The sequence below is a fragment of the Oncorhynchus clarkii genome, chromosome 2 (assembly GCF_045791955.1).
Source record: "Oncorhynchus clarkii lewisi isolate Uvic-CL-2024 chromosome 2, UVic_Ocla_1.0, whole genome shotgun sequence".
NCBI classification, from domain to species: Eukaryota; Metazoa; Chordata; class Actinopteri; order Salmoniformes; family Salmonidae; genus Oncorhynchus; species Oncorhynchus clarkii.
In genome coordinates this window covers 44,218,362-44,230,549 of record NC_092148.1, presented here as the reverse complement: position 1 = coordinate 44,230,549, position 12,188 = coordinate 44,218,362, and the positions used below count along the sequence as shown (strand labels likewise).

The 12,188-nt window shown below is 42.5% G+C and overlaps 1 protein-coding gene across 1 annotated transcript; it reads left to right on the top strand.

Annotated features, from left to right (window-relative positions):
* Positions 1-2,250: 2,250 nt before the first annotated feature.
* LOC139368299 (ATP synthase subunit g, mitochondrial-like) lies at positions 2,251-11,271 on the top strand. The gene is made up of 4 exons (XM_071107050.1): positions 2,251-2,470; positions 6,374-6,534; positions 8,852-9,078; positions 11,186-11,271. The coding sequence occupies exons 1-3, from the start codon at positions 2,419-2,421 to the stop codon at positions 8,948-8,950; spliced, it is 312 nt and encodes a 103-aa protein (XP_070963151.1). The 5' UTR covers positions 2,251-2,418; the 3' UTR covers positions 8,951-9,078; positions 11,186-11,271.
* Positions 11,272-12,188: the final 917 nt, after the last annotated feature.

The following is a 12,188-nucleotide window of genomic DNA, read 5'->3' as shown; positions in this document are numbered from 1 at the left end:
CATGGATTACAGGCAACATCCGCACTGAGCTAAAGGCTAGAGCTGCCGCTTTCAAGGAGCGGGACTCTATCCCGGAAGCTTATAAGAAATCCCACTATTTCCTCAGACGAACCATCAAACAGGCGAAGCGTCAACACAGGACTCAGATCGAATTGTACAACACCGGCTCTGACACTCGTCGGATGTGGCAGGGCTTGCATTCCATTAGACTACAAAGGGAAGCACAGCCGAGAGCTGCCCAGTAACATGAGCCTACCAGACGAGCTAAACTACTACAATGCTTGCTTCGACGCAAATAACACTGAAACATGTATGAGAGCACCAGCTGTTCCGGACGACTGTGTGATCACTCTCTCCACAGCTGATGCGAGTAAGACCTTTAAACAGGTCAACATTCACAAGGCCGCAGGGCCAGACGGATTACCAGGACATGTACTGCAAGCATGCGCTGACCAACTGGCAAGTGTCTTCACTGACATTTTCAACCTCTCCCTGTCCGAGCCTGTAATACCAACATGTTTTAAGCAGACCACCATAGTGCCTGTGCCCAAAAACACTAAGGTAACCCGCCTAAATGACTACCGACCCGTAACACTCACATCTGTAGCCATGAAGTGCTTTGAAAGGCTGGTCATGGCTCACATCAACACCATTATCCCATAAACCCTAGACCCACTCCAATTTGCATACTGCCCCAACAGATCCACAGATGATGCAATCTCTATTGCACTCCACACTGCATTTTCCCACCTTGGACATGCCATTCATTGACTATAGCTCAGCATTCATCACCATAGTGCCCTCAAAGCTCATCAATAAGCAAAGGACCCTGGGACTAAACACCTCCCTCTGAAACTGGACCCTGGATTTCCTGAGGGGCCGCCCCCCAGGTGGTAAGGGTAGGTAACAACACATCCGCCACGCTGATCCTCAACACAGGGGCCTCTCATGGGTGCGTGCTCAGTCCCCTCCTGTACTCCCTGTTCACTCATGACTGCATGATCAGGCACGACTCCAACACCATCTTTAAGTTTGCAAACGACATAACAGTGGTAGGTAGGCCTGATCACCGACAACGACGAGACAGAGACCTGGCCGGGTGGTGCCAGAATAACAACCTATCCCTCAACGTAAGCAAGACTAAGGAGATGATTGTGGACTACAGGAAAAGGAGGACCGAGCACTCCCCCATTCTCATTGGCGGGGCTGTCGTGGAGCAGGTGGAGAGCTTCAAGTTCCTTGGTGTCCACATCACCAACAAACTAGAATGGTCCAAACACACTAAGACAGTCGTAAAGAGGGCACGACAAAGCCTATTCCCCCTCAGGAAACTAAAAAGAATTGGCATGGGTCCTCAGATCCTCAAAAGGTTCTACATTTGCACCATCAAGAGCATCCTGACTGGTTGCATCACTGCCTGGTACGGCAACTGCTCTGCCTCCGACCGCAAGGCACTAGAGGGTAGTGCATACGGCCCAATACATCACTGGGGCTAAGATGCCTGCCATCCAGGACCTCTTCACCAGGCGGTGTCAGAGGAAGGTCCTAAAATTTTTCAAAGACCCCACCCACCCCAGTCATAGTTTTCTCTACAACCGCATGGCAAGCAGTAACGGAGTGCCAAGTCTAGAACCAAAAGGCTTCTCAACAGCTTTTACTCCTGAACAGGTAATCAAATGGCTACCCGTACTATTTGCCTAACTATTTGCCTATTTGCCTAACAGCCCAACTAACCGGTGTCTGTATATAGCCTGGCTACTTTTATAGCCTCGCTACTGTTATTATTAACTGTCTTTCTTTTTACTGTTGTTTTTTATTTCCTTATCTATTGTTCACATAATACCTATTTTTTACTTAAAATTGAAGTTGGTTAGGGCCTGTAAGTAAGCATTTCACTAAGGTCCTGTTTTAAATAAACTTTGATTATACAGGTGCTAATCATACTGTAACGACCCTGAGTTTATAATCGCGGAAAAATACTCTGCCGCACGAGCATGCTTTTGCGGCACAGTCGATAGCGCGCCGGACCTCGGGCTCGAAGGTCGAGGTTTCGAGATCTGCTACCTGCTGTTTCATTACAATACTTTTCATTCTTGAACATTTACGGTATTATTTTATTTTCATACACTGGCCTCAATTTGCCAGTCTGTTATTGACATTGAAAACGATTTTTCACATTCTGAAAAGATTTCGACATCGAGATTAAGTGGGGAAAAAAATAACAGAGTAGTTTATGATTCATGCCTAGTTAAATAAAGGTTTATAGATATATAATAATAAATTAGGCAGCTCTGCAGCTATTTCCGTTCAGGCAGATCAAAGGGCAGCCGCACTTGAAGGGTCCTTCTTGCTGGAGGTGACATTCAGTTGCAGCAAATAGCCTATTGCGTATTTTTCACGACTCTAAAGCAAACCACCATGGCACAGGCAGTCCAGAAATTGGTGGCCAAAGTACCTACTTTGATCGGAGGTAAGTTAAATGATTGTATTTAGATATAAGCTTAACGTCGACGCTATTAAAACATGTTAGTATATTCAAGTTGACAGTCACGCTGGCATCGGTGGCTATGCTAGTAGTTAGCTATGTTACAGTTTAGCGCATCTTCCCGGCTGCAGCTAGCTAACTACTGAGTGTACAAAACAATAACACCTTCCTAATATTGAGTTGTAACCCCCCGTTAGCCCTCAAAACAGACTCAATTCGTCGCGGCATGGACTCCAAGGTCTCGAAAGTGTTCTACTGGGATGTTGGCCTATGTTGACGCCAATGCTTCCCACAGTAGGCTGACATTTAACGCTTTTTTAAAATAAACTAATTAATTGCATGGGGCCGAGCGAACGGTTCTATTCTATTCCCAGCCCATTGGTTTGCGTCACAATGCCAGCCCACTGCACTGAGGCTAGGTAACACGGTCACCACCGATAAATCCATGATTATCGAAAACTTCAACAAACATTTCTCAACGGCTGGCCATGCCTTCCTCCTGGCTACTCCAACCTCGGCCAACAGCTCCGCCCCCCGCAGCTACTCGCCCAAGCCTCTCCAGGTTCTCCTTTACCCAAATCCAGATAGCAGATGTTCTGAAAGAGCTGCAAAACCTGGACCTGTACAAATCAGCTGGGCTTGACAATCTGGACCCTCTATTTCTGAAACTATCTGCCGCCATTGTCGCAACCCCTATTACCAGCCTGTTCAACCTCTCTTTCATATCGTCTGAGATCCCCAAGGATTGGGAAGCTGCCGCAGTCATCTCCCTCTTCAAAGGGGGAGACACCCTGGACCCAAACTGTTACAGACCTATATCCATCCTGCCCTGCCTATCTAAGGTCTTCGAAAGCCAAGTCAACAAACAGGTCACTGACCATCTCGAATCCCACCGTACCTTCTCCGCTGTGTAATCTGGTTTCCGAGCCGGTCACGGGTGCACCTCAGCCACGCTCAAGGTACTAAACAATATCATAACCGCCATCGATAAAAGACAGTACTGTGCAGCCGTCTTCATCGACCTGGCCAAGGCTTTCGACTCAGTCACCGTATACTTATCGGCAGACTCAATAGCCTTGGTTTTTCTAATGACTGCCTTGCCTGGTTCACCAACTACTTTGCAGACAGAGTTCAGTGTGTCAAATCGGAGGGCATGTTGTTCGGTCCTCTGGCAGTCTCTATGGGGGTGGCATAGGGTTAAATTCTCCCTTCCCGACTCTTTTCTCTGTATATGTCAATGATGTTGCTCTTGCTGCGGGCGATTCCCTGATCCACCTCTACGCAGACGACACCATTCTGTATACTTCCGGCCCTTCCTTGGACACTGTGCTATCTAACCTCCAAACGAGCTTCAACGCCATACAACACTCCTTCCGTGGCCTCCAACTGCTCTTAAACGCTAGTAAAACCAAATGCATGCTTTTCAACCGTTCGCTGCCTGCACCCGCACGCCCGATTAGCATCACCACCCTGGATGGTTCCGACCTAGAATATGTGGACATCTATAAGTACCTAGGTGTCTGGCTAGACTGTAAACTCTCCTTCTAGACTCATATCAAACATCTCTAATCTAAAATAAAATCTAGAGTCGGCTTTCTATTCCGCTACAAAGCCTCCTTCACTCACACCTCCAAACTTACCCTAGTAAAACTGACTATCCTACCGATCCTCGACTTCGGCGATGTCATCTACAAAATAGCTTCCAATACTCTACTCAGCAAACTGGATGCAGTTTATCACAGTGCCATCCGTTTTGTTACTAAAGCACCTTATCACCCACCACTGCGACCTGTATGCTCTAGTCGGCTGGCCCTCGCTACATATTCATCGCCAGACCCACTGGCTCCAGGTCATCTACAAGTCCATGCTAGGTAAAGCTCTGCCTTATCTCAGTTCACTGGTCACGATGGCAACACCCACCCGTAGCACGTGCTCCAGCAGGTGTATCTCACTGATCATCCCTAAAGCCAACACCTCATTTGGCCGCCTTTCGTTCCAGTTCTCTGCTGCCTGTGAATGGAACGAATTGCAAAAATCGCTGAAGTTGGAGACTTTTTATCTCCCTCACCAACTTCAAACATCTGCTATCTGAGCAGCTAACTGATCGCTGCAGCTGTACATAGTCTATCGGTAAATAGCCCACCCAATTTACATACCTCATCCCCATACTGTTTATATTTATTTACTTTTCTGCTCTTTTGCACACCAGTATCTTTACCTGTACATGACCATCTGATCATTTATTACTCCAGTGTTAATTTTGTGAAATTGTAATTATTCGCCTACCTCCTCATGCCCTTTGCACACAATGTATACAGACTCTTTTTTTTTCTACTGTGTTATTGACTTGTTAATTGTTTACTCCATGTGTAACTCTGTGTTGTCTGTTCACACTGCTATGCTTTATCTTGGCCAGGTCGCAGTTGTAAATGAGAACTTGTTCTCAACTAGCCTACCTGGTTAAATAAAGGTGAAATAAAAAAATTAAAGCTCCTATTAGTTGTATGGAGCACCGCTGCACCAACCCGCCTTCCGAACGGTTCTATTCCCAGCCCATTGGTTTGCGTCACAATGCCTCACTGATGTCGTTCTGCCCCTGAACAGGCAGTTAACCCACTGTTCCCAGGCCGTCATTGAAAATAAGAATTTGTTCTTAACTGACTTGCCTGGTTAAATAAAGGTAAAATAAAAAAAAATAAAAATGTCTTTATGTGAATTAATAACTTTTAATTGCTAAATATTTCCAATAGATGGCAGCATAAGATCCCGACGCATCAGTTATGGGCTATAGCAGCAATATGAGTGACATAAAATAGCATGCAACCAAAGACTATATGTCCCATGATTTTCTAAAATGGTCACTCATTACTTTACAGTTAGCTATATATCTCGTATTAGGGCTGTGTTGCTTTTGGGAGAGCAAACAAATAGTGACTATAGCAGGTACTGAACCCCAGCCAAATAATCACTAGTCAGATGCACTACCCTCAACCCTAGTAGAATTGCATTATAAAAAGACCATAACTTAATCATATTGGGAGTAAACTGCTTCGGGAATAGAGAGGACGAGTGCATCTTCCAGCTCGCCAATAAGTCACATCATGTAATCCTCGCGGTTAGCAAATTTACCTCAACATGCCCCTCGCTTGCGCGAGAAGGCAGAGCGGGGTCGATGCTGGTTGATGAATTTGACATTTTAATGTACTAGGAAAATATGTTTTTGTCAACCAGAGGTGACTGAATTAATGTTCAGGACTATTGATAATCGTTATAGTAATGTTATAGTAAGTATAAACATGATATAAAAACTGGTAATAATAAACATGAAGCATCATTATATTACGCCACAGTAATCTGTTAAATGCTTTTTCAGTTCTTCCTTTTCGTTAGCAGTGTGGAAAGGAAGGGACAGAAAAAAGCACAAACAGGAATTTTCCTGTGAGGGGAGTGGTGTATCCAGGGAGAAAGCTAAATATTATTCAGAAATGTCATTTGTGGTCTTATGCTGCCATCTATTGGAATTATTTACTAACTGCAGTAGTACTGAATAAAGTGTATATGCTTGTGGTGTTAATGTTTTGTACACACACTAATGGTAGACAAACGAACAAGCCATGTCACCATCAATCTCGAATAAAAACTTGTTTCCAACTGAGTGTTGGTTAGCTAGATGTGGTAACGTATTATAGTAGATAAGTGTTAGCTAGCTAGGTAACTTGGCTACCTAACTAGCTAATGTCAAGCTCAGGTAGGTCTTCTGACAAGCTCTTTGAGTCCCCTAGCTGTCTCACCTGTAAACTACATCTAATGTTTCTTATCTCTCTTGACCAAGCAGCATGCAGCAGAGGACACATTTCATGACATGGCGTGTTCATCTTGTTTTTTCAGCCGCTGCCACCTACTCCAAGCCCCGGCTAGCGACCTTCTGGCACTACGCTAAAGTCGAGCTTGTGCCACCTTCCCCTGCCGAGATTCCCCAGGCCATTGCAGGAATCAAGAACATCCTCACCGGTGTCAACAGTGGACGCCTTGGACAGACGACAGTGAAGGTGAGAACTGAGAAGATTGCTTGAGTGGGTATCAATGCAATACTGTATAAGTAGCTAGCAAGTTCTTTCTTTTGCCCATTGGCTCTCTGAATGTGGGTGTTGTGATCAATGTTCCCTCAAAAACAATTTGTCACTGAGCAAATTTCAGGTCTGCTGAGCGCAAACTTGAACGTTGTGAACTTCCAGCGTGCATTTGCTGTGAACACTGGGTCTGTACTGTGGCTATTTGATCATACTGTAGGTCTACCATCAAAAACAATGGAGAAAATACATCCCATAACATTTAACATGGAAATAGCTGTTCTATCATTCAGCCTACAGTAGCAGCCAATGTGTGGTGTTCAATTTAGGCCTACATTCCATGAGACTTATGGGGGAAAAAACATGCAGGGTTGACATTAATCTGTTTATCCACTTGTCCTTCAGACAAGGATGTGACTGAAAATGTTGTTTGATGTAAGAAACCACTTTACAAAATAAAGGGCATTTTTATTCCCATACCATTATTACAGAGAATCAGACAAATGATGCTACCCTCTGCCTATTGGCTACTTAGCTTATTCAAGCCTGTCCAAAATACAACACTGCCCCTTTAAGACGTAAAAAAATCTCTTTACCTGACTCGCTTTTCAAAGATGTCTAGAAATGTACACGGTTTATGCTGACTACAAATGATCACTGGGCTTACTAACTAGCAAAGGATATGAACAATATGCACACGTGGCTACATGCAGCTCTCGCTTTGATCTCTAAACAAGCGCATCTACTCACGACCGCTAATGCTGCACCGGTCTGAGTAGTGCGTGTCAATGCAATAGAATCCTACTGAAATGCATTCTGCCTACAACAAAATCTGTTGCATAGTTTGTGTCGGTATGTTGCATTGAAAGTGGCTAATATTGCGTGTCCCAATTGCCACAGTAAAGGGAAACGTTGAGTGTTTACAGGGGAAAACTGTAGAACAGTGGTCACCAACCTTTTCTGAGGTCAAAATACAAGCTGAGATCTACCGCTAATGACTTGTAATATGCAACATTAACCCGTTTAAAACAGTATTCTAGCAATGAGGTTTGTGCAGTAAGCTATAGGCCCAATATATTACCACCCCATACTGGCTTTGGTTGAATTGCCCTGCCAATGCATTGTTGTTCGGGACATTTTCTTTTGTACAAATTCTATTTTAAAAAATGAGGTAGGCTATATGACCACACTGGTCATGGATCTGTTGTATTACTTGTGAAACACAGTTGAGTGAGTCTACATTTCAATAATTTGCTTTTCATTTTACTGGAATGATGGCGTCTACAGCTGTAGTCAGCTTTAGTGGAGGGAGAGAGCAGCAGACTGAGCCTCTCATCCCTCCGCTCTCCCTTTCCTCCGCTGACACTGCCCAAAAGGGGCAGTCTTCCATTATTTCCTCATGTACAAAATCGCGTTACGCCTATGAACAGAGGAAGTGAAATATTCCTTGATATTAAAAAAAGACCCAGGCTACAAATAACCCAAGCCTATAGATACATTGCTACTCATTCATTACTATTGTAGTGCTGAGTGGAAATGGAAGGAACATGCATTTTGTGGTTTAAAAGGGTTGAATACAAAGTGTTGGGTCGACTGTCTAGGAATGACTTGGAGATTGACCAGGTTTGCTATCGACTGGTTTGTGACCACTGCTCTAGAAAACTTTATCAAGTATAATCTCCTGCTTCTCTCTGTGGGCTGATATTTCTGAGCGGCAGCTCGTGGTAGTCTTGGTGCTGCTGCTTGCACAAGCTCACAGCTTAGCGGGAACATTGGTTGTGACTTATCTCAACTCTTACAAGTATATAATCTACTGCATCTTTATGTAATACATGTATCACTAGCCACTTTAACTATGCCACTTTGTTTACATACTCATCTCATATGTATATACTGCACTCAATACCATCTACTGTATCTTGCCTATGCCGCTCTGTACCATCACTCATTCATATATCTTTATGTACATATTCTTTATCCCCTTACACTTGTGTCTAAGGTAGTAGTTTTGGAATTGTTAGCTAGATTACTTGTTGGTTATTACTGCATTGTCGGAACTAGAAGCACAAGCATTTCGCTACACTCGCATTAACATCTGCTAACCATGTGTATGTGACAAATAAAATTTGATTTGATTTAGTCCCGTCATTATCAAAATAAGTAGCTGCAATCCACCAGAGGAGACATTAGGCCTACATCCTAACCAATTGGGAAATATGGAATTGTCTGCCATGTTGGTTTTTAGATATGACTCTGGTATTTGTTTGGGATTAATGTCAATATGCTTTTGTTACAGGATGCATTCAGAAATGGATTGGTCTGCACTGAAGTGCTGATGTGGTTCTACATTGGAGAGTGCATCGGAAAAGGAGGCATTGTTGGATATGCCGTTTAAACCTTGTTCTGTTGCTGTTGTACGCTCTTACCTTCCACCTGTGAAGATCAGTTAATAAATGTCCATTGTTTAAAGAACTGTTGTACTCTTACCTTCCACCTGTGGAGATCAGTTAATAAATGTCCATTGTTTAACCTCTCTGCGCAACGAACCCGGTAGCGGGATGAAATTCGACAACATATGGTGATCGCTACATAAATAGTCATATTAAACGTTCATGAAAATACAAGTGTCTCACATGTTTCGAAAGCCTAGAATCTTGCTAATCCAACTGCGTTGTCAGATTTAAAAAAGGATTTACTGCGAAATAATACGATGTGATTATCTGAGGATAGAGCCCCATAAACAACTATTTCAACCAGCACAGGCGTAACAAAATCACAAACTGCAATAAAAAAATAGTTTACCTTTGACGATCTTCCTCTGTTTGCAATCCCAATGCTCATTGGTACACAATGAATGATCTTTTGTTTGATAAAATCCCTTTTTATAGCCTAACACAAAACATTTTGTGAACCGCTTGTCGTGAATTCCGTCTCATTCCATTTTCGACGACACATTCAAGGTAAATACACACACTAAACGTGACTTTTCCAGTCATATTTGGTTTCATTGCAATCAACTGGTTTGTAACGCAACCAAACCTGATGAGTCATTTCGCGGGACGTATTGACTGAAAGAAGCCGTTTTGAAGACAAGTAATGACATCATTGTGCACCAATGATTTGCCCGCTGTTTCGTTGATTTAACTGTATTTTAACCCAATGACCACTGATCGTCTTGAAATCTAGCTGGGTAGATAGCCAATGAGCTGAGGTAAACGGCAATATGTAATGTTTATGTGTTGGAAGACCAACCCATGTAGTGAACTCCGGCGTAAAGAGGTTAATTCGCCATTGACGAATCATACCAGAAGGAGCAACGCATGTTACGCACAGCATTGTTTTGGTAAAGCGCATATTCAGCTGTTTACATATCAATCAGTATGGCGACTAAGTCAGGGAAAGCTAAATATAAGTCTAGATATACAGATGTACACACAATTTTAGAATAAATTGATCGAGGACGATTCATTTAGCGATTCCCAAATGGAGGAATATTTTTTGAACGGAGAGGACATCGTTTTGGACTGGTAAGTTCTTCTCATGCTAATGCCGTTGTTTGAAATGAATAATATAAAATATTATTTGTGAAATGAAATAGACTATTTGAGGCTGTTGAGGGGAGGGCAGGCCCACAATGGCCAAAGTGAAATGGAGACAGTAGATACAGCTGGTCTGTTGTAATATAATAAAGACAGATCTAGCTGGTCTGTCATAATGTAATGGAGACAGTAGATCTAGCTGAAATGTCATATAAATGAGACAGTAGATCTAGCAGGTCTATAAAAAATATATTCAACCTTATGTTCCCTGTACTCCTAGATATATCTGTTTATTATACCTGTTGATACAGGGCTCATGTGAAACTATTCTAACTGAACATTTTCTTTCACAGTGACACTGACTCCGAATGGGAGCCCCCAGTGCCAAGGTGTCATCCCCCACTGAAGCTGGTTCATCCAGCTCCTGCCACAAGTGGTGTTCATCTGCCCAAATGTATTTCTGCAGGCATGGATGTGCTATGGCATCTGGCATCAGCAGCACAAGAGAGGACTGAGGGAGTGTAGAGGACTGAGTCTTCCAAATATTGAAAGTGTTATTTTGTAAATGTATATATTTTTTCTCCATTTTTTTGGGGGGGGGGTGGTGTTAGAATACCATTTTGGTATTTTGTATATAGTTACTCCATTCAAAATGTATAACTCCAATTTGGCCACTTGGGTACATTTGGGCTACTTGTGTGGGACACCTGGGTGACTTCATGATAAATGTCATGTAGTACACCCATTTTGGAAGTTATCATTCTGAAACTTTGCACTGTTGCCCTCTTATATTTTTCACTGAAATTGTCCCCATCATCCTATCTGAATGTTTGTTTTATCTTGTTTATTTTAAAGATGATGAATTAACAAAAATAAAAAGTATGTTTTTTTCCATTGTTTTTCATTATCTAAACCAGATCTATTGTTATATTCTCCTACATTCAATTCACATTTATGCAAACTTCAGTGTTTTCTTTCAAATGGTACCAAGAATATGCATATACTTGGATCTGTGCCTGAGCTACAGGCAGTTTAGATTTGGGTATGTCTTCAGGCGGAAATTGAAAAAAGTAGGGGGGTAGCTCTAAGAGGTTTAAAGAACTGTTGTACTCTTTTCTTCCACCTGTGGAAATAAGTTAATAAATGTCCATTGTTTAAAGAACTGTTGCACTGTAACTTGAACATTTACCTATCTTTTTTAGACACTTCAGGACTTATTGAAGTTGCCAACTTTATTCTGAGACTTTTAATGTAAAGTGTTTTAATAGTAGACATTTTAGAACTTTTTTTATATACACACAACACAATCAGTGAAGGCTGCTGAGGGGAGGACTGCTCATAATAATGCCCGGAACAGAGTAAATGGAATGGCATCAAACACATGGAAACTATGTATTTGTATTTAATACCATTCCACACGTCCCGTTCCAGCTATTACCATGAGCCCGTCCTCCCCAATTAAGGTGCCACCAACCTCCTGTGAACAAAACATCCAAGTGCAGTTGAAGGTTGACAGATTCATTTTCTAGTTTCTAAACTTTCTTTGTGCCACCTCAAATCTAGATAGCGGTGGAATTATGTTACGTAAAATGAGAGGTCGCTGACGGCGGATTGGTTAAAGTTGGAATAAATTATGATGTCAGTGGCGGTCGGTGTTTTAAGATGAGGGAGGATTTTTTTTTTTGTCTCGTGCTCATGGCCTTATTTCTATTATGGCATATTGGATGACTCTCATTCATATTCCATTCACCCAGTTCAATGTAGCAGTGATGGGTTTAGGCTACTACATGATACTGAAATTTTTTACAATGTAGGTGCACACAGATCCAGAGAAACATTTGATCTAGGTCGTAATCATTAGTCCAGCAGTTGAAAACGAGAGTTTCTATTGGACAAATCCAGGTATTTTTATCCCCGCTCCGTTTGAATAAACATTTTACAACAGAATCGGCAGAATGAATGCACCCCTGATCACACGTAAAGAGTTTACTTTCATAGCAACCACAGTGTAATCCTTCTCACAACTACGCGCTCTCCGCTGCTCATATTTTCCCTTTGCTTGTGTACTTTAATTCACACCAGCTGTATGTGACC